Source organism: Leishmania martiniquensis, chromosome 24 (assembly GCF_017916325.1).
Source record: "Leishmania martiniquensis isolate LSCM1 chromosome 24, whole genome shotgun sequence".
In the NCBI taxonomy this organism is placed as follows: domain Eukaryota; phylum Euglenozoa; class Kinetoplastea; order Trypanosomatida; family Trypanosomatidae; genus Leishmania; species Leishmania martiniquensis.
The window spans coordinates 514,138-535,137 of NC_090159.1; the positions used below are offsets into that span (position 1 = coordinate 514,138).

A 21,000-nucleotide genomic window follows, 5' to 3' on the forward strand; every position below is an offset into this window, starting at 1 on the left:
CGGTGTTCCCCGCGCCTCCCCCCTTCTCCCCCTTCCGCTCTCTGTCCAGCGTGCCAGTGCAGCTGCGCAAAGACGTGACGGCGACAGTGGCCAGCGCGCTAGGAGCGAGCGAGGGGCAGCTACCAGTGGAGATAAAAAGCGCTCATTGTGTGTGTGTTTTTTTTTGTTTGAAGAAATCCTTTCCCTTTTCGCCTTGCTGGGGACATGAAGCGATCCACCACAGTGCTGCAGCCCGCGCCGGCGAACGCGCAGCGGCTGAGCATAGTGAAGAGAGTACAGAGCCCGACAATTAGCAGCAACAGGCACATGAGCCTTGAGAGGACCGCGTCGATGCCGACCACTGTGGGCGTCACGACCACAACCGCTGCCAGCGCATCCCCTCCAACGCCGTCGCGCTGTCGTGGTGGGTCGGAGGGGAGCAGAAACGGCTCGCACTCGCCGAAGCGGTCAGACTTCTTGAGCATGCTCACACCGCGCACACTGAATGCGCCCGTGCGGAGGGCCGCAGCGGCAGTGACGCCACCGCCACAGCTGCCGAAGTTGCCCTACGATTCATCATCGAGCCCTCGTCTGATTCCTTTCGCCTTGAACACCCCATTTCGTGAGACGCTGTCAAGAAGGCGCACGCAACACATTCCTGCACTGTCGAGGAGTGTGCCTCCGCGAAGCGCCACGGTCGCCGTCGCCACCGCCGCGAGCCCTTCCGGCTCGCCGCGCTACGCAAGTACCCATGACCTTCGCCAAGTGCATCGCGTCACTCCTAAAGGTTTCTCCCCGGCGCGGAGCTCAGCTCAGAAGCTTGCGCCGTCGGCAGCAGCGTTGCCAAGCGTGTCCCCTTTGGAAGGAAATGTCAGTGACAAAAAGGCAGGCTTAGAGGCGGCGAATGGTGTTGCGCCACGAAGCACGCTGGCGGCACCGTCGACAGTAGCGGCGGCGGTGGGTGCCGTAGCAAAGCAGCAGACAGCCGCAGATGCGAGTGCTGAGGCGGTGGCTCGGCACGGCAGAGGAGCTCCCCCGACACTGATACCGACAAAGGCATCCCAGCAGTGTCTCTTGCGGGCACGCGAGGACACTGTAGCGGACATCGAGAGCGCCGCAGCGGTGGCGGATGCGTTGCTTCGGGAAGAGGATCTGCCCGCCGCCACCAGTGCGCGCTCACCGCTCTTCCGACAGGAATCGAGCATGGCGACGCACCCTCTCACCTCCGGTGCAGCCAGCCGAAAAAGCAGCGAGTGGTCGTCTGAGCACACAAACCGGTCTGCCGCTCTGGGGGCATCCGACACGACGCTCGCGCCCTCCGTGACGTCACGTCGCCCCACATGGTTAGAGAATGTGGACGGCGAAGACATTGCCGTCACGGACGAGGGGATCATGCCTGTCTCGGCAGCGGCCAGCCTCACCTACGCGCCCACGGGCGGCTCCTCTGCGGCGCTGCGCGCCATTGCGCCAGTGAATACGACACCGCGGGCAGACGGAACGGCGGCAGCTCCCGAGCGTGCTGCCATGAAGTGTGCAAAGAAGAGTTCAGAGACGAAGTCGGCGTCTGCGAGCTCCGCCGCGGTCACCGACGGAGGGGGGCCCGGCAACGGCCAAGGGAGGTGCTCGGGGGTCACGGCGGCTATCGGCGCCAAGGCAGAGCGGCGCTCACTCACGCTGAGGCCAACCTCGCAGATGAAGTCGCGCGACGCAACCGGAGGCGCCGTTCCCGCTGCATCATCTCTGGCCCCCCACTCTCCCCCTCAAACTCCTCACCGACCAACCACGGTGGCGGTGGGTGCCTCTCCGCGGACACCCAAGTCGTCACCGAGTAGAGGCAAGAAGGCTCGCTCAGCACCCACGCAGGCGGCAGCCTCCCCAAGCGGGGATGCTGACGGGCTTCGGGGTGGGCTGCCGCTGAGTGGCACACCCGCGACTGGAGCTCCTGCAGTTCCTGCTATTGCCGCCGCAGCCGCAGCGGCATCGGCTGCGCCCTCTGCGTCTTTGCCCGCGAGCGAGGCTCACGGCCATCGCGCGGCCGCGATCCTAAGCGAAACGCTCTCAGTCGTGCGGCCGATGGCGCCAGTCGTGCACGTGCGCATAAGACCAGTGCTGCCGTCCATTGGGGAGAGCTGCAATAGCCGCCGCGTCTACTTCCTCGATCACGAGAACGTCATGGTGACGCGCAGTCGCCCGCGTACCACCACCGCCAATGCCCTTTCCACCATGCCACCCCCATCCTTGGCGGAGGCCGCGACGACCCGACGCAGCGCTACACATGGGCAAGCCGTGCCTGCGCTGCAGCTATCAAACCTCGACTCGCGCACGCTGAGATCCTTGGGCACCAGAAATTCAGCTGCCACTTCCAACGGCGCAGCGGAGACAGCGGATGGCGGCACCAGGGATACAGTACCCGCGCCATCAGCAGACGCGCCCTGCCCCGCGGTGATCACGGCAGCTTCCGCCCCGATGAAGGCGGCGGCCCCCTCGTGCTACTACGCCGGTGACCTGGCGTTGCTGCGTTCGCCTGTGGCCGCTGATAGCTCGCTGGCGTCGAAGGCCTCCATTGCGGCTGCTGGTGCCACCGTGACCCGTGGCGCCGAGGTAGGCGTCCTCCACGGCGTCTCCTCGAACGGCAGCTCCGCATCGGAGAGACTGCTGCCCCTCTCTTTCTTGCCACCTCCACCACTGGCGGTGCATCACAACCGAACCATTAGCTGGACGAGCCAGGGTAGCGAGGAGCACTCGCCCAGCAGCCGCTTGTCTTGCGGGTCGCCGTCGACGTCTGCGCCACCACAGCAGCTTGGTCTCGGCTTGCCGTGCGGCGGCGCTGGAGCTACCGCGGCCTTCAGCACTGGTGCCAGCGCCCCACGCTCGCGTCCCTGGCTGACGACGTTCAAACCATTCTCAGAGGACGAGACGCCGTCACTTTTTACGACGCCCCGAGAGCTGCGGGAGACCGGTACCTCGGCGGGCTTGTGTGCCACGGGCACCAGCCCACGCGTCCGCAGTGGCGGGGCGGCAGGTGGCAAGAGAGGTACCCCAGAGCCGCAGCGCCGGGTCAGAGGCACAGGCCTGGAGCGGAGGCCGCGCTACCACGGCGGCTCACTCTCGGCGGCATCTCTCACCACCACTCAGCCCACTAAACGCAGAAGCTCCGGGGCCACCACTCCCGCTGCGGCCACTCTGCGCAAGGTCGCCACCACCTCTGCCCCGTCCCCCACCAGCACGCGCCGGCGTGGGTCGCGCTCGATCCTCGGCGCATCCGTGAGCGTGTCGGCCATGTCGATATCGACGATGCCCAAGGCCAGTGGGGGCGCCACCAACGGCATGAAACTGGCCGAAGCAGATGCGGATACTGAGACAGAGGAGACGCAGCAGCACGATAGGCAGCAGCATTGGGAGCAGCCGCAGTTCGGCAACAACGGCGTATCCGCGTCCAGCGCTGCCACGGGCGCGGAGCAGCACTACAGCTTTGAGTTCGTGCACGACGAGGAGGCCACACAGACGGACGTTTTCGAAGAAAGCGTCTTGCGCTTTGCCGACGAGGCGCTGCTTGCCCAAAACGTCGCCATAATCTGCTACGGCCCCACAGGTAGCGGAAAGACCTACAGCATGATGGGGAACCAACTCCAGTCACCCTCCCCGACTCTGGCGTCGTCCGGCTCAACGTCTCTTCCGGCGAGCAGCGAAAAGAGGCGCCGCAGCAGGGGTGCCAGCGCCTCGAACGCACCATCGCCCCCGCAGCCCGACTCGCGCGGTCACACACCACACGACCGCGCGAGCGCCGTCGAGACTCAAGGACGGGTCATCGATGAGGACACAGCTGCGGCAACTGGGAGAAGTACGGAGAGGGACGCGCGCGCTGTGGAGGGCGATGTAGAGAGCGACGGCACTGGCTGTGCGCGGCCTTGCTCAGGTTGGCAGTACGACTACGCGGGGCACACATCGAAGGGGGGAGGCGGCTCCGCTCCCGGTGCAGCGCGGCGCAGCCACCAACGCTACCCTCACAGCGGCGGCTCTGGGGGGCCTCTCTTGACGTCGTCAACGATGAAGCTCGATTCCGCTGCGGCGACCGGGAGCATGACGGAGATGGGTATCCTACCGCGGCTGGTTCACACACTGCTGGAGCGGCGCGGGGAGGCCATTACGATTCGGCGAGATCCCGAGAGGGAGATGACAGGCCGCAACGCGAACGGCTTACCATCGACTCCGCGACCGGCGGCAACGCCGAAGCGCGCTGGTAGTCTCTCGCTGACCCTTCGAGATCTCACCTTCTACGGTATCGAGTTGTATATGGATGAGCTGTGTGACTTGCTCGATCCTGGAAAGCGGCCGATTCAAGCCTTCAGCGATACAGGTGGCTTGGAGGTGCTGTGCCAGCGCATCAACAAGGCCCGCGACTACCGCATTCGCAGCAGCCGTGGAGGGGCCAGCTACAGTGCCACGCACAGTGCCCGCGCTGGCGGCGGAATGCCTATCACGTCTCTGGCCGACCTACGCCGTGCATATCGCCTAGCGCACGGTAACCGTGTCACGGCACGCCACGCGAAAAATGACATGAGCTCCCGCTCTCACGCTATATTTCTGCTGCAGCTCGACTTTGACCTGATCGAGTCGACCGGCACCCTCTGCAACGAGAGGGATGGCAAGGCGCCCTCGGCGACGCCACCGCTCCCGTCGGAGCGCGTGCCGCGCGTGCATTCGTATGTCGCCATGGTAGACCTGGCCGGCTGCGAGCGAGTGAAGCAGACGAAGGTGGAGGGGGCCGCGTTGCGCGAGGCGCAGTACATCAACAAGTCTCTCTCAGCCCTCTCGTCTGTGGTACTCTCGCTCCTCCGCCACAGCGCCCATGTGCCTTACCGCGACTCTAAGCTGACGCGACTGCTGCGGCCCTGTCTCGAGAGCGGCCGCGTGCTCACGCTCGTCCACGTAGCACCGTGCTCGAGTGCGGAGGCGGTCAATACTCTGAAGTTCGCTGACCAAATCCGCCACATTCACATTCCCACCCACGCTCTGACCCCGACGCTGTCAAGGCACCGCGAGCTGCTGGATGTGTTTGCTGATCTCATTGACCCAATGCAGGGGCAGTGGGAGGCGCAGGTGCGTCAGGCACAGCTGCAGGTGAACCGGCTTTGCGCCGACTTACGACTGTCGTACTTCTCGCGCTCCGTTGGTGCCGCGCTGCATCGTGCGCCCTCCGGGGACTCGCTGGCCAGCGACGTTGTCAGCGAGCTGTCAGCGTTGTCGGAGGTGGACGATCTCACATCCGTTTCCTCGGCCGACGCGAGCCAAGAGGAGGGCCCACCACCACTGGCGGAGGACGCCACGGAGGCGGAGAAGCGCCGCTTCGCCCTGCGCACACTAATGCACCGATTTATGAAGCCCATCCAATCACATCAGCGGGCGACCATGCGAGACGCCGTGCGGGCGATCCACCGTCACGAGGAGCAGAGGGTGCTGGCTCACCGTCGGCAGCTGCAGGAGCGCGTTGATGAGCTTCAGGCGACGCTGCAGCAGCTGACAACTCTGAACGCGAAGCTGGCGAAGGAGAACAGTACACCACTCCCGCGGGATCCACAGGCGCTAGAGCTGAGTCGCCGCATCCGGGAGAGTACTGAGGAGCTGGGGGAGTACACCAAAGAGCAGGCAACTCTTGTCTCCCTCATCACTGCCCTGCGGCAGCGCCTTGCCGCGCAGGATGACCTGGAGGCGGCGGTGGATGAGCAGCTACACAAGGTGCAGCAGCGCACCGAGCAGGCCATGCGAACCCTCTCTGCCGCTGTCGCCGCGCACCCGCCTGGTGGCCCACCTGCCGGTAAGGGGGCGGCGATGCCCAAGGAGCCGACGCTGCCGACTGAGTCTCCGAGCGCGACCGCGCTGGTGATGAACACGAAGGACGACCCGGAGCTGCGCGACATCGCACATCAGCAGCTTTCCTTGGCGAAGGAGCTCGCAGCTTTACGACTGGAAACGGCGTGCTTCGAAATCGGGACTGGGCTGTGGGAGGGTCTGTGGGCTCGCGCTATGCGCAAAGAAATTGTCACAGCCATGGAGGTGGAGATCTTTGCGATGGAGCGCATTCTGCTGGATAGCCACGCGCTGTCCATCATGATGATGCCGGGCAATGCCGATGTGGACGGCGAGGGAGCGCGCGTTGAGGATGGCGAGGCGGACCTCTCCTCTTTACCCCTGCGCCTGCAGCTCGCCACATACCCAGACCACCCGCTGGGCCCCGTCAAGCGAGATGAGTGCGGCACCGGCGCCACTACACTCGAGCACCCAGTCGCTGCGCCACAGATCCATTGCTCACCAGAGCCGTCGCCCCCGAGCTCAGGGCATGAGCCGCCGTCGTGCACTCCAAGCCCAACGCGACAAGCGCGTCAGGGCAGCTGCAAGCACGGCGGGGCCACGCCGGGCGACGGGCGCAGTGAATGTGCGGCAGCGCAAGTGAGCTCAAGAAAGGAGAAGGGAGGCGTGGCGGGGCTGCCCAATCTTTTAGTGCCGCAGCGCACGCGTCGCGACCGCGCAGTCGACCTCACTGCCACCACCACCAGTGAGAAGTCCCTCAGCTCTGTGACAGAGCCGCTCAGTGCCGTTTCGTTGAGCAGTGATGGCCCACGCCTGCGCACTGCGTCAGGTGCTGCTGGTGGTGGTGGTGTTGCCGCACCCGCGTCGTCGCGACGCAGAGGGCTCCATGGGTGGATGCCAAACCCTCTGACGGTGCTAGCGACGAATGGGCTGCAGAAACAGCTCCAACACCCTTTGCCGTCTGTCTCGTCCCCAAAGGCGTCGTGCAACAACACCGATGGCGCGTCTGTGTTAGCCGCGCTCCTGCCTCTATCCCTTACTGGTTCCTACGAGGAGGAGCAGTCGATGCAGGAGGCCTGCCTGCGATTGCTTTTACGTGAGGGCGTTCCGTGTGAGGTGTGCTGCTTGGGTGAGTCGGCCAGCCACACTCTTCAGCACTACATTCTGCCGAGCAGCGCCGATGCACCCCTGGCGGAGGAGTCGGCGCAGGAGGAGCCGACAGCAAACTCGTCCGCGGTGCCCGTCCGTTATCATGTCAAGGCTGTAGCGGCGGCGTCGACCTCTGGAGCCTCCGAAAAAGGTGGCGACGCCACCTCGTCCGCTCCGGTACACAAGAGCGGTAGAACAACTAGTAGGGTACGGCTGTCATCAGCGCAGCCTTGTGAGAGCGCGAGTGGGCCCAAAGTCGCGTTGTGCACCACTCGTCACGGTCGCCTGCGACTTGCGCGCCTGCCGCGCCGCCCGAACTGCTATGTACTGGAGTTCATCTACACCCATCAAGCGCTCCCGATAGCGCCGAGACTACAGGCTGCACTGCTGGAAAGGCCGGAGGACGTGTTTCTATCGACTGCAGGCAAGACGCATCTGGAGCAGATGTTGGACGCTCTGCCGTCGGTGCAAGGCACGGCAGGTCGGGGTGGTGGGGCTGGCAGTAGCGGCAGCACTGCCGTTCGACCACAAGGCCCAGTGCGCGAGCACCGCCTGTTCTCGATTCCCCTGTTCGAGCCTACCCTGCACTTGCATGTGCATGTGCTGGAGGAGGGCATCCCGAACGCGACGACACCAGTGGCGGCGACTGTGGGCCTGCCAAGCGGCGCCGACGCTCCCGATATCGCCGGCGCCTCTCCGCAAGGCTCCACTCATCACAAAGAATCTGCCACATCTCTCCCCGCGTTGTGCATTGCTCGGCGGCTGGAGAGTGGGCCACAGCTTGTGGTAGAGGTACGCGGCGTGCCGCAGACAACCTCGACGTGCCGTCCGGCGCTCTCTGCAGATCCGAAGAAGGCACCGAGGCTCAGCCAGCAGCAGCAGCAGAAGCCCCACTCGCCGCACCAGGCGGTTGCCAGGGCGTGCCCAACGACCGGGCCGAGCCTCCACGGTGAGAAGCCTCAGCGTGCAATTGGCCACAACCCTTCTCGACCTTCGTTGTCCCAGAGTGGTGCAAGACCATCAGCGCCTCCGTCCCCATCAGGGGCTGATGCGGCAGCCTGGAGCGATGTCGTGCTGGCGAAGCGTCTCAGCAGCGGCGGGGAGCTGATGCTGCCGTCCTCATGCATTCTGGCAAACACGGGCTGCTGCTCGCTGGTGCTACGCTTTCCTCCTCCATTCTCCGCCTCCCCTGCGTCACGGGTGGAGAGCGTGGAGGCGGTGATTGGGGCGCTCTGCGGCATCCTGCGCCCCTCCCTGACAGCGCCGGAGGTGCGGGCATCGCTGTCGTCGTCTCCGTCCAAGCGGACTAGTAGCGCGCGATGCCGTCTTTCCGGTTCTCCCCGCTCCAACTCCACAGGTGGCGTAGAGAGGGCTGGCAATGGCACTCTGGGCCAACGACGTTGTAGCGTATCGCGGTCGCCATTGCAATGTGGGCGCGCGCCGCACGAGCTGGAGGTGATAAACTATGTTCACGTCCCGCACACCATGTTCCTGGCCTCTGCCAGTGACACCCGAACTAACTCAGCGAGGGCAGCGAGCTTGGGAGAGGGCGCAAAGAGTCTCGGCAATGGACCTCACACCCTCGGACGTCCAAGGGCGTCGCTGGACACCGCGGCTTTTCCGGACTCGATCACCTCACCGACTGCACGCAGCGATTCACTGGACGGCCAGAGGGCGATGGGCGAAGGTGTTCTGGGGGACACCCTGCAAAGCAGCTGCAGCCCTGCGCATAGAAACTGCTCCGCTGCCGCCAAACTACCCGGCGCATTTCTGCCACAGCACACCGCCTCCTTGAATGGTGTGCTGAAGCCTTTCCGCGGCCATTCGCCGTCAGCTGCTCCAGCAGCGCCGTTGATGGACCAGCAAAAGGGCGCAACGCTGCAGGTGCAGTTTTACTGGATACCGACGCCCCTCGACCTCGAGCCGCCCGGCCTGGGTGTGGACCGCAAGAATAGCGTCCACCGAGGCCATGGCCTAGCGAATGATGGTGGGGGCGATGATGGAGCGGCAAAGCAGCGCGGGGTGAGTTCGGGGCGGCGCATCAGTGGCATCAGCCGCTTCTCTCGCCCCAGCGCACTTACCGCAGCGGCTACTGCCGCAGAGTCCGCAGAGACTGGGGTCGATCGTCTGGTGCGACTGCAGGTGTTGGCCGCGCTCTCTGTCCTGGCTCAGCTGTCCTGCGTTTTCGTTGATGGCCACCCTCTCAGCGGTGTCGCGAGTGACACTGAAGGCACTGCTGTCTCCTTCCCGGGCTCGACACTCACAGGAAGCTTCGGTGCGCATGATGCACGGAGGCCATCGACACTGGAGCGAGGCGGCCGTCCACGGAGGCGGTCAGAGACTGACGCCGCGCGTTTCTGTGACGCTGTCGCCGTCGCTTCCCTTCTGAGGCAGCTCGACACGTACCGTCATCGGATCCGTCGCCTCTTCCGTCAGCAGCTGTACGACGCCAAGGACATCAATGGTGATGCCATGGTGCCACCCGCACCACAGTCGTGGCTCACTGGCGAGCTTGGGCGGGGCGCTTACCTGCGTGAAGTGCAGGAAGAGGTGAAGTGCGCAGTCGAGCTTCCAGTGTCCACTGTTTTTGGCAGCATTGGCGGCGGTGCGGCGCCGTCGCTGACGCCACCAGACCAGCACCCAAAAAATGATGCCCGCGGCACGCATGCAGCGCTGTTGGAGCCCGAGGGCGGCGACGCTTCGCCCAACGTGCATGTTACTGTCGCCGAAGCGCGGCAGGCATGCGCGACAACGGTGCCGTGGACTGTGTGGCAGTGGGCCTATCGGTGGTCTCGGCTGCGTCGGCTTTTGCGGGGGCCCTCAGCCCACTGCGTGGGCAGTGGCGATGCTCACGGCACGAGCCGGCCTTCTCTTAGCCAAGCAGAGGCGGCCGCGGCGTGGCTGCCTGTGGCAGCTCGAAATGGCCACGGTGCAGCGTCACCGATCGAGGCATCATCGCCTCTCCTCGCGTCCGGCTCCCCGACTGGCTCGCCGACCTTCGCCACCGCCTCCTCCTCGAGCTCTGATGAGGGGTTCGTGATGGAGAGCGATTGGCTCACGGAAGCGAAGCTCGCTGCACGTCCAACGCGTGTGTGGCTGCCAGAAGTGCTGAATGCAACGGTGCCATCATACTTGGAGAACTGCGCCTTTGCAGGCCTATAGGTGAGGCTTAGAATGGGAAGGTGTCTCGTCCTGGGGCGTGTGTGTGTGAGAGTAAGGGGCGCAGGATACTGACACGGAGGGTGACTTGACGTGTGCGCAGATGCGCTTGTGCGTCGTATGCTGGTGAGAGGGTGTGCCGACTTACCGGGTGTCCGAAAGCAGACCGGGGTCGCTACTCAAAACCGCCCAGTGCTTGCCCGCCTTCTCTTCCTCTTGTATGGTCGTCCATCTGTTGTGACGTGTGTGTGTGTGTGCTGTGTGTGTGACGTTGACGAAGGAAAAAGGCCTCGACACGACTGATTGCGCTTTTTCTGCCTTTCTGTCCCTTCCCTCGCGTGCCCGGGCATGGCGCGTATGCGTGTCAGCGACGACGACAGCACCTCCCGCGCCCCTCATTGCTGCGCCGTGCCAAGCGATCGTTGCATACGCGCACGCGCTTTTTTTTTGCCCGCGTGCATGAGGAGCTCATACACGCAGAGCGAGAGGGGGAAGGTGGCGTGACCGAGACGGCGCTCATCCTTCCACTCTTTCCATGGAGCCCCTCCCCCCCGGCCCCTTGCCACGGCTGAGCACTGCGTTTCTCGCTGCTCGGCTTGCTTTTTCTTACGGCATCATGCAGCTTTCACCCTTCCCCTCCCCACCTCCCCACCTCCCCGAAGGTACATACGCCTGTATACAGACGAAGTGACGGCACGGCGCACACGGCTTCTGCATCCTGTCCCTTCCGGCAAGTCTCTTGCGCCGGCCTCCTCTCGGGCCCCGCAAGTGGGGCGCCGTGGTGTCATGCTCACGAGCGCCGACGACGACCAGCCCACTGTCACAGTGCGGAAGTTCCGCCTTGGCGGCGGTCAAGACACTGACAACAGCGACAGCGAAGATGAAGAAGGCGGGGCAGCCCCGCGGTGGCGAGGTGGCGCAGGTGCAGTTTCGACGTCGCGGAGTCCTCTCTTGGCGCCGTCACTGCCAGCGCCGTCGCCCATTGCCGCCGCCGCTGACTCTGCATCAGTGCCTTCAAGGGCGGGGTCCTCGAGCTCTTTGGAGCTGTCCTCGACATCCTCGTCGATGCCCTTGTCGCCTGCTCGGCCTGCACTGACCTCAGGTCTCGGCAAGCCAATTACTGCGGCAATCGCCACCGCGGCGCCAGCGGACTTGCAGGAAGAGAAGCGAAGGGGCAGCAGCAGTAGTAGCAAGGACGGTAACGCGAGTGAAACGAACGGCGAAGCGGGCAAGCGCGAGCGCGGCGGCAGCGGTACAGCCCAGAGGAGGCAGCAACTGAAGAGTCGTGGCTGGACTGTGAGCGCATCGATGACCTCAACGATAATGGGCTCAGCTAAGGAAGAGAAAACGAAGCTTGCGCCACGCAGAGCCGCTACTGGTGATGCTGCTGCGGTGCTGCCGGCGGCCTCTACGTCACCTGCCCCTGACGCGCATGCGGTGCAGCCACAATGGGCTGCGGCGGACGTCTTCTTCCGACGTAAAAATCCGTCCTCGGCCACAGCTGTTGAGGTCGAGGCCTCGACCACCTCTCTGTCGATCACCGCTGCAGCTGGGATGCCGCAGGCCACGGCATCGATCACCGCCACCGCCACGAGGAGCCGTCCGGCCTTGCAGTTGGCCGTTGCTCCGGTTCCGGCATCCATATCTAGCGCGAGGTCGACCACAACTGAGGCCGCCCTTACTGCCGCGGCTGCTGTCGCGTCCCCGCCAGTGGCCCTTGAGGCTCCTCTGGCAGCGCCGCTTTCATCTTCTTCCTCGGGTGGCGCGAAAGGTGCTCTGCCGGCACCCGTGCGGGTCGCCTGCCCGACCAGCACCGGGCCTCCTTCCGGTAGCGTGGCGACTGCCACACAGTGCCTTCCCACACGCCAACTCAGCATGCCGTCAACCACCGCGGTGGAGGAGGACACGCCTTCATCTTCCCCGCCTCCGGGGCTGACGCTGCCATCTGCCACGCAGCCCTCCACGGCTGCTGCTGCTGCTGGGCAGACGGTTACCTCAGCGGCAGTTCCCACTGCTTCGTTGCACGCCTCCGCCGCAGTGCCGGGCAGCGGAGGCATCGTTTCGGGTAGCGGCAGTCCCGTGCTGTCTGGCCCGGGCGGTGTCGCGTACAACCGTGTGAACGCGCAGGGTCGCGGCTCTGTGCCTTCCAGGATGCTTGAGGCCCCATCGCAGCCCAGGTGGCGCGCTCTCCCGCGAGAGCACATGACGCCATCTTCCTTTCCCACTGTGGCGGCACGGCCCGCAGCCACCTTAGCGTCGCCTCTCCCACCGCCTGAGCTGGTTATAGCGACGGAGGCCGCCCACGCAGAGGCGCCCTCACCAGTGGTGGCGTGTGCGAGCCCGCTCTTTGCGCTCCCGCCTTCTGTGAGTCCGCCTGCTCGACCACGCCGGCGGGCGCCTCGGCTGCCGGGAGTGACGCACACATCTGCTGCTCTCTCACTTATTGAAGATGATGAGGCGCAGCGACGTTGTGGCTCCTCTCCGGTCGCGAGCGCCCTATCGACGGAGCGAAGCAGTGTAGAGGCAGGGCAGCCGAAAGTCGTGAGTGCCCGGCAGCGAGGCCCTCTAGAATCGCGGGCGGCGTCACCGCTGTTGCCACTGTCACGGGCACATTTCATGTCGCCGGAAGGCGGTGCTCCTTCTTCTGCGGGTGGCGCGCCGTCGCCCCTCTTGTCGCGCTTTGCTACCGTGACTGCGGCACAGCGAGAGAGAGAGACTGCCTTGCTGATCTACGATGATCGCGTGCCGCCTGCGCAGCGGCGAGCAAAGCGGCAGGCGATGCCTTTGACTGGCCGAACAGCGGAGGGCTATGGGGCAGAGTCGGTGTCGGCGTGGCTGCTGCTGCTGCGTGAACCAAGGGCGACTGCCTCACAGGAGGGGGAAAGGGAAGATGCGCTGAGGTGGTGCCCCATCCTGCACATTGGCCGTGGCGCTGCATCGCGCACGAATCACGCCGACTGCTTTTCCGAAAGTCACTTGCTCGATGGAGAGGACGACGACGATGGCGGGTGCGTAGACGTCGGGGCTAGTTCTACTTGCGGCCCTCTTGGCAGAGCCGTGGACTCGCACGGCTCCTATGGTGCCAATCCCGAGCAGGGTCGATATCCCCAGCGACAACCCAGTGGGGATCGATCGGCGAAGGTGAAGAGGCACTCTTCAGGCATCCGCACCGTGCAGCGACTCTGTGGCGGCACGCAGCAGCATTCGCGATGCAGGTCGGACCTCGACGCCCTCATTTCTCACACCGGCAGCCGTGAGCCTCTGCCATGTGTGGTGCTCCGCTCTGGAAGACAGGCCGCATCCGCTGCGGGAGACGTCAATGCCGAGCACAAAGACGTCGGTGACGGGGATCCGTTGTCTGCAGTGTCCCAACCCGCTACAGCGTTGGCACTTGCCGCAGCGTCACTTCTCGCCGATGATGCGGTGAATGTCGACGTGCTCAGCTAACGCCGCTTGTGCAGCAAGCCGTAGGCAAGAACAGCGATGACGTTGCCGGGGCGCACTGCTCGCCCCAATACCACAGCTACCGCTCTCGAGGTAGCGGTCGCTGCTCGCTTGACCTCCCTGCGCCTCTTTCGCGGAAGGTGCCTTGCCCTGCTGGATGTACCCCTGTGACGGGTGTGCATCTGACCTTCTCGTACATTACGACAGAGTAGCAAAGGCGCCGCCGCTCTGCGCATCTACGTGTCGTCTCCCTCCGCGCCCTCCTCCCCACCCCCTTTCCCATCGAAGTCATGGCCGGGCTCTCCCTCGTGCTCATGTTAGACTCCCCATCTCTCTCCAGCGAAGAAAAAAACGAAATCGTGTGCACACCTACGCGGCCGACGCCAACCCGAAACAGCGATGATGACGTGGTAGCCGCACAGCGCGTGTGTCGAGGCATGCTGCGTAAAAGGGAGAGGCGGGGGGGCTGAAGCAATGGAAAGGGGACGTTGCACTGGCTGAACTGTGGAGACATGAACACACATACACACATATATACATAATGTGTACGCATAGGCAGCTCCCCCATTCCTTCCCTCGCCCGCCACCTTTTCGGCAGAAGCGTATCCTTTCTCGACGTCACGTACGCGTGCGCCTATCACCCGGCCCTTGTGTCTGTTAGCGCCGCCCTCTTCCGCACCTCCTTTTTCTTTTTTGACCCACTGCCGTCTTTTGCCCCCCCCTCCCACCTCCTGCTGCTTTCACAGAGCGCCGCTGCACAGAGCAGAAGGGCCTCACAACCTCCTCATCCTTCTTGCACGCACACAACCCAGTCTAACATCTCTCCCCCGCCCTTCTTCCCATCACGACCGAGTGCGACTCCCTCGGTGCAACGAAACAAATGCGGTTGCGCCGCTCTTCGCCCACACCGCGCGCGCTTCGTTCAGGGACGGGGGCATCAGACGTGGGAAAGGACAATGACAACCGCAGGAAAATAGCGCGGCCGCAAAAGTGTGACCGCGCGCGCACTGCGTTTCTGTGCATCTTTCCCTCTCTCTCGTAGCCCTGGCCAGCTTCGTCGGCTACACCGTATCGAGCAGCCCCAAGGAATTGGATGAGCAGTGGGAGGACATGCGCTCCTATGCCAGGTGGTGGTGGTCGACGATGCGCGGTGCAACGCCGCCGTGCACCTACGCTGGGGTGCGGCATTACAGCTGGGGCGGCGCAGTAGAGACAAGGGGCAGGTGTGATTGCTGGCTTCACCGCTTCCCTCCAGCCGCCGCCGCGCCCTCTTCGCGGCACCAGCTCTTTCACAGCGGGCAGCCTCTGCGGCTCCCAGTAACGGTATCAACACGGTTCTCGGCACCGCCGACGGTGAATGGGCTGTGGCAGAGGTGCGCTGCGGCACAGACGCCCCTGTCACGGCACCCTCTCGTCAACCCTATCCGGGTCTACGAGGCACCGCACGGTGTGGTTACCAGTGACGTCCCCTCGAACATTCGAGCCCCAATGTGCGTGCAGTCAGGTCGCGTGTACACGCCATTACCGCCGAACGTCTCTGCCATCACGGCGACCTACATCTTGGGGGACTACGAGAGCTTCTTCACGAACTTGACGAAGGCGTTGCTAAAGCGGGGCGTCAAATATCACCCGCTGACCACAGTGCCGGCGGCTGGTGGGCTGATGGCGGCTTCTGGGTAGACTGAAGACCTGTACGCGCTGGTGCATGGGGGGGCCCTACGCGGGTGGGGATCTCTCATGGAGGGGAGGGCTTCGGCCCCGGCTTCGACTCATCGGAAGGGAGCGAGGCGTGGCGCAAGGTCCAGAAGCAGGAGCTATTCCTCTCACCCCCGCTCATGGACACCGCAAAGGAGACGGCACACGCGTCCGAGGCGGCGCGGCGGCTGGCCAACGCCTTCTCGGAGCCGACGGAGTTCACCCTTCTTCTCGATTGCCCCCATCAGCCGCATTCGCGCTGGCGAAGTGTCGCGGGGGACCGATGTACTGCTTCTGTGGCGGGCTCGTCGTGCCGTCAGTCGGGGTGCTGGACGAGGGTACTCAGCCCGTCGGGGTACGGGTACATGCGCCGCGTCGTGAACCGGCACTTTGGCGGCGCGCCCCTGGAGGGCGACAGGAGGTCGCCCGCAGAAGAACTGGAGGCGGCGCGGGTGGGCGGCGTCTTCTACACCCCTGCGGTTCGGGCGCCTGGCCGCCACAGGATACCGCGCTGGCGAAGGCTCACCAAGGCGATCGAAGCCTGCGTCGGCGTCCACGCTTGCTGTGGATCAACCGCAAGCGCCCGCGCATCATCGATGAGGACCAGCTCATCACCGTCGCCAAGAATATCGGGTTTCAGGTGTACGCCGACACGCAGTGCGCCACACATTCTAGCGCGGAGGGGCAGTTTTACCTCGCGCGCCATGCAGATGTGATGGTCGGCTTTCACGGCGCAGCACTCATCAACGCCGTGTGGATGAATGCGACAAGGCGCCCGTCGTGCCACACATTGGTTGAATTACTCCCATACACGCAGGCGAGACAGGTCGAGCGCGTCTACGGTGAGCCGGTTGTGGCGTCCGGCAACGCGTATGTGCCCATAGTCCCTGTGGACGCGGAGCTTTTGGGAGCCGACTATGACACGGACGCCAAGCGGGAAAGAGCGTAGCGCGAGCTCATGGGCGAGGGCAGTCCGGTGCGTGTAGTGACGGACCACCCGACTTTCACGAAGCATTGCGCCATCTACGAGTTGGCGCAGGTGACGACGCAGCTGCAAGAGCTGTACGCCAAACTCCATGAGTGCCTGTAGGAACGCAGGGCTCCCTCTCCGCGGACTTTGTTTAGCAGCCAGCCAGCCCGAGAACGCTGCTCCTTTGTAGGACCACTGCATCATGCGCGTGCGATGTTGCCCTCCTCTGCGGCGCTAGTGGGCTACCTCACCACGTCAGGCCCCCGCTGCAGAAGGGTGGGGGGTGCACCTCTGCCCTCCCGCAGAGTTCTTTGCCAAGCGAGCTCCTTCTGCCGCAGGTCATAGCCCTGAGCGGCGTCGCGCCAGGGCCATGACTACTGGCACCCGTGGCGGCGCGTTACTGAGCCTTCCACCCGCGGCTCTTGGAACTTGACCGTATGCCCATCGCTAGGCGTCGCTCAGCGTTGGCAGGGGTGCTGTGTGCAAGATTGCCGCACTTCCTGCCACTCACGACCGCGGCTTTGGAGCTCTGAGTCCTCACATAGCCGGAGGTGGTAGTGTGTGCCCCCCTCTTCGGCGTCACCCGGAGGGGCCTCGCCGTAGAACGGTAGAAGAATAGTGCGAGAGTGAAGGCGGAGCCCTAGCTCCGTGGGTGGTTCGAGAGACAGTGCGGCTGGCTGTGATGACCGTGGAAACGCGAAGGCGCGCAGGCGGGACCGAGGGGGGATCAGATAGTCCCAGAGGGTCTTCCCTTTCGCCCTCGTCCCGTCCCCTCTGTTTCCACGCCTGGGCGCGCCAGGGGAGGCTGTCGGCTAATCGTTTGAACAGCATGTTACATCGATGGTGACGGCAACACATCGCGTGAGGCAAGGCATGCCGCAGCAAATAACAGCGGCGTCCGCAACGGAGGCGGCGACAACGATGTTTGAGTGAGAGAGGACCTCTGTGATGAGCTCAAATGTGTGTGCGTGCGACTGCTCCGTGATGACGCGGTGATGGTAAACGGGCTGCGGTGGTGGTGGCAGACGCAGAGGCCACACCCTTTCGCAAGTACGGAACAGCTCATGAGGAGCAACTCGTTCACCCCATACCCCCCTCTCGCTCTCTCTGCGGATGTGAATGTGACACACCCTGCGCACGTCACCGGAGTAACATGCACGCATGGAAGAGGAGCAAAGGCACCGGGGGGAGGTTAAGCGCGTGAATGGTACTCAGCTGATCTCTTTCGAGTGTTGAACCGGCGCTTCCTCTTTTCTGCGGCAAGCGAGAGCTCGAAGTGGCAGCGCGGTCTTGCACCGGGGCCGTGTAGTCACTCTGACCCCGCAGCGCGCTCGCTTCTTTTGCCGCACTCGCCTCCTGATCCCTCGGGTATCTCGCATCGGCACCCGCAGACGTTTTCTCACCTCCTTTCGGAGTGGCACTCACACGGCTGCCGCGGTGGACGCGGCATTTCTCCATTTCCGTTTTGCGCCGAACTGTCGCCTCCCTCCCCCCCACTCATCAGACGACAGCGTCGCACAGAAGGGGGCCCTGGGACGCGAGCGAAAGAAACGTGAGCGCCATGCGCACGCGCTGTTGACCGCACTTCACATGATGTATCGCACGTACCAACAGCGTATGCAGATGCCTGGGGGGGGGGGTAGGAGCGGTACGTGGGAAAAGGCGCGCGGGACTGCGTTCTCATCAGCCCCGAAGCGCACGTGCGCGAAGCAGAAGGCATCTCCTGTATCCAGCTGGGTGGCCTGATGAGGTGCAGGAGCGGGAAGCATCTCGACTACAGCCGGGGACTACATGGCCGAGTCTCCCCGAACCTAACATGCAGTGCCGCTGCGCTACTTTATGAAGCGCAGCTGCTTGAAGCGTCTCAGGAAGAAACATGAGATGATGGCAAGGTGCACGGTCTCCGTGGACCTTGACCGGGAGCTTTTCAGCTCCCTCCCTGACCCTGGCGCGCATGCACGTCGGCTGCCCCCTTTTCACCCGAACGGCAGGTGCCACTGCCCACACCCTCGCGCAGGACCCTGCAGGTGGCGTGTTTAGGTCGAGGCGCGCATTGCACTCGGGTTCTGTGTGGCGGCGACAGCGCTAGTCCTTCACCAGAAAAAAAAGAAGGGGACACGGAGAGCTGAGCAGAGCTCCGTGAGGTGCACTTCCCCGATTTGGCGGCAGAGTGCTTCATCCTGGACGGCGAGGGCTGCGTCGTCGTTGCGCTGCAGTCTGAATGGACTGAGATGCGTCTGCCCACCCACGTGTATACTTGTATATATATATATGTACATATATATTTGTGGGCGTGTGTGCGTGGTGGAATGGACACGTTCGGGGGAAGCAAACGTCAATAGCGTCAGTGACACCTCCTGCCTCCTCCGTGTTGTGCTTGGAGAGGCGGGTGTGCATGCACAAGTGTGCAGTGTCTGCGCCAGCGCAGATTTGTATATGTGTTCGCTGGTGTTCGCGCCCAAGAATGTGCTGGCGTGCGTCACATCTCCCGCTATCATGATTGCCGTCGCTGTCCTTATCATCTGCCGCCTTTACTGCTTCTTCGCTCGTCATCATGGGGAGGGTGCCGTTCGTTTCCTGCGAAGAGCACTGGGCACACACCAGAGAAGGGAAAGCGGCCAAAACAGCAGACTGTCTGTCTGCGCCACACATCGCTCTCCCCCTCTTCTGCGGAGGTCTCTCAAAGCCGCTGGAGCGGCAGCGCTCGCCTTTATCGCTCTTGTCTATTTTTGTTGCGTCTTCTTTCGAGTCGACGCGCGCGCGCGCGGGGCCGTCAACGGACGTGAGAGCGCGAGAAAGGTGGGGGTGGATCGAAAAAAAATGAGGAGGCGGGCGGCTGATGCGGTGGGCGCACCGCACCCCACTGGGACTCTTCGCAGCAGCGCGGCGTTCTTTCACGAACGAATTTCCTCGCTCCGCTTCCAGTGTCTCAGCAACACCGCGGCAACGCGGACACCTTCTCGGGGCCTCTGGTCATTTACGCCCTCGCCCGGTCGCGGTAGCGCTGACTTGGGCGTCGACAAGGGCCTTGCGGGTTGGCTTCGAAGGCTCCACTTCGACTTTCAGGTCTATCGTGACCGTCAGCTGGATGCTGCTGCGGCCGAGGAGGCACAGGCGGGCATCGAGTGCATCGACGAAGACAAGCACTGCCCTGCATCGACCACGTCTACCGCGTACCGCGGGCAGACCAGTGACGCGCATGCTCGCCGGAGCTGCTCACCACTTATCTCGCGCAACCCCGGTCTGTGCCCACGCAGCGTTCTCTTTGTCCCAGGCTCGAATACGCGTGCTTTGGCCAAAATTCCAACTCTGCCAGCCGATTGCTTCATACTTGACCTCGAGAACAGCGTCGGCCGTTCGTCGAAGCGGCGGGCGCGCGAGAACATACAGGCTTTTGTGGAGGACATCCAGAAGGAGCAGCGCGTGCGACGGAGTACCGAGGCCACCACCACCACGGCCGCCGCCGCTGCTGGGGGTGCCGGGACTGCCGATGAAGTGGGCGACCCGTATCCGCGCCTTATTGTGCGCATCAACTCACCGGACTTTGATGTAGCCACTGCGATGCTGGACCTGGAGCTTGTGGGTCTGCTCGGACCCGCCATTGAAGGCATCGCGTTGCCCAAGACGACGGTGCGCACGTATGCGCTCATCGAGGACTACGTCTGCCCGCACCATCAGCTTTGGGCGTTCTTCGAAACTCCGCTTTCCATCACACAGGCGCCTCTGATCTGCAAGCAGCGGGTCTACCGGTACGCTGTCATGGGGTACAACGACTTGAGCGCAGAGCTGCAGCTTCCCATGGCTACACCCTCGCCTCTGCCGGGCGCCACCGACGACGGCTCCGTTAGCGAGGCCGTCAAGGAGTCCCTGCACATTACGGCGCGGCTGCCGCTGTGGCAGAGCACAGCGCAAGTGCTGCTGGCGGCTCGCGCGCATGACATGTTTGTGATCGACGCTGTCTTCAACAACCCCACCGACAAAGCCGCCTTCCGCCGCAGTTTGCAGGAGTGCCGTTTGCTGGGCCTCAATGGCAAGACACTCATCCACCCGTCGCAGATAGAGCCGACCAACGCGGCATTCACTCCAGCGGAAGCGGAGGTGGTGTGGGCGCAGCGCATCATCGAGGCGATCGAGCGTTGCAAGGGGGATGTGACTACAGTGGACGGTAATATGATGGAGGAGTTGCACCAGCGGCAGGCAAGGCATGTTTTGGCGTTGCATCGTAGCGCTAAGCTGGAGGAGATGCTTCTGCGGACAGAAGCGCCGAAGGGTGGGACTGGCAACGGCGCTTCTAAGGAAGCTACAGACGGGACCGCGGAGACTGTGGCGGGTGGGGCCGACAGCAACGGGAGTGGCCGCCAGCCACGACACCCCCCCTCGCGTCACCGCCCTTTGAGCTGATGTGAAATTTGCTGACGGACGTGTCGATCAGACACACAGAAGTTTCCTTCATCATTGTGGACGTGTGTGTGCTGCACCGTTGCTGCGCTCTTCGAAGAAAAACAAAATAAGTTAGGCGCTGACCGGGAGGGGGAGGGGGAGAGAGAGAACAGGAAAGAGCCGTGGACACGAAGCACCGAGCTCGGAGCTCTATCAGTGGCATCCGCAGCGGCGTCTTGTCACGCGTTGTGGCGCTGCACGCGTGTTTCTCTCTCTCGCTGCCTACATCCGCCTCCTGTCTCAGCTCCACTGCGCCTCTCAGCCGCGTCGCAATGTGCCCCCGGCTCCCTCCCTTTTCTTTTCATGCTTCATTTTAGCGCAACCGCTGCCGCTGCTGCTGTTCTTCCCCTTCCCCT

At 63.8% G+C, this 21,000-nt stretch overlaps 4 protein-coding genes across 4 annotated transcripts; all 4 read left to right on the forward strand.

Annotated features, from left to right (window-relative positions):
* Window positions 1-204: 204 nt before the first annotated feature.
* Window positions 205-10,098, forward strand: LSCM1_05096 (uncharacterized protein; the record flags this gene model as incomplete). Its single annotated transcript, XM_067322572.1, has 1 exon — window positions 205-10,098. One exon carries the CDS (start codon window positions 205-207, stop codon window positions 10,096-10,098), a length of 9,894 nt encoding a protein of 3,297 aa, XP_067178435.1.
* Window positions 10,099-10,881: 783 nt separating this feature from the next.
* On the forward strand, window positions 10,882-13,542 carry LSCM1_05097 (uncharacterized protein; the record flags this gene model as incomplete). Its single annotated transcript, XM_067322573.1, has 1 exon — window positions 10,882-13,542. One exon carries the CDS (start codon window positions 10,882-10,884, stop codon window positions 13,540-13,542), a length of 2,661 nt encoding a protein of 886 aa, XP_067178436.1.
* Window positions 13,543-14,896: 1,354 nt separating this feature from the next.
* Window positions 14,897-15,133, forward strand: LSCM1_05098 (uncharacterized protein; the record flags this gene model as incomplete). The annotated part of the gene is made up of 1 exon (XM_067322574.1): window positions 14,897-15,133. The coding sequence occupies one exon, from the start codon at window positions 14,897-14,899 to the stop codon at window positions 15,131-15,133; it is 237 nt and encodes a 78-aa protein (XP_067178437.1).
* Window positions 15,134-19,024: 3,891 nt separating this feature from the next.
* LSCM1_05100 (uncharacterized protein) lies at window positions 19,025-20,605 on the forward strand (the record flags this gene model as incomplete). Its single annotated transcript, XM_067322575.1, has 1 exon — window positions 19,025-20,605. One exon carries the CDS (start codon window positions 19,025-19,027, stop codon window positions 20,603-20,605), a length of 1,581 nt encoding a protein of 526 aa, XP_067178438.1.
* Window positions 20,606-21,000: the final 395 nt, after the last annotated feature.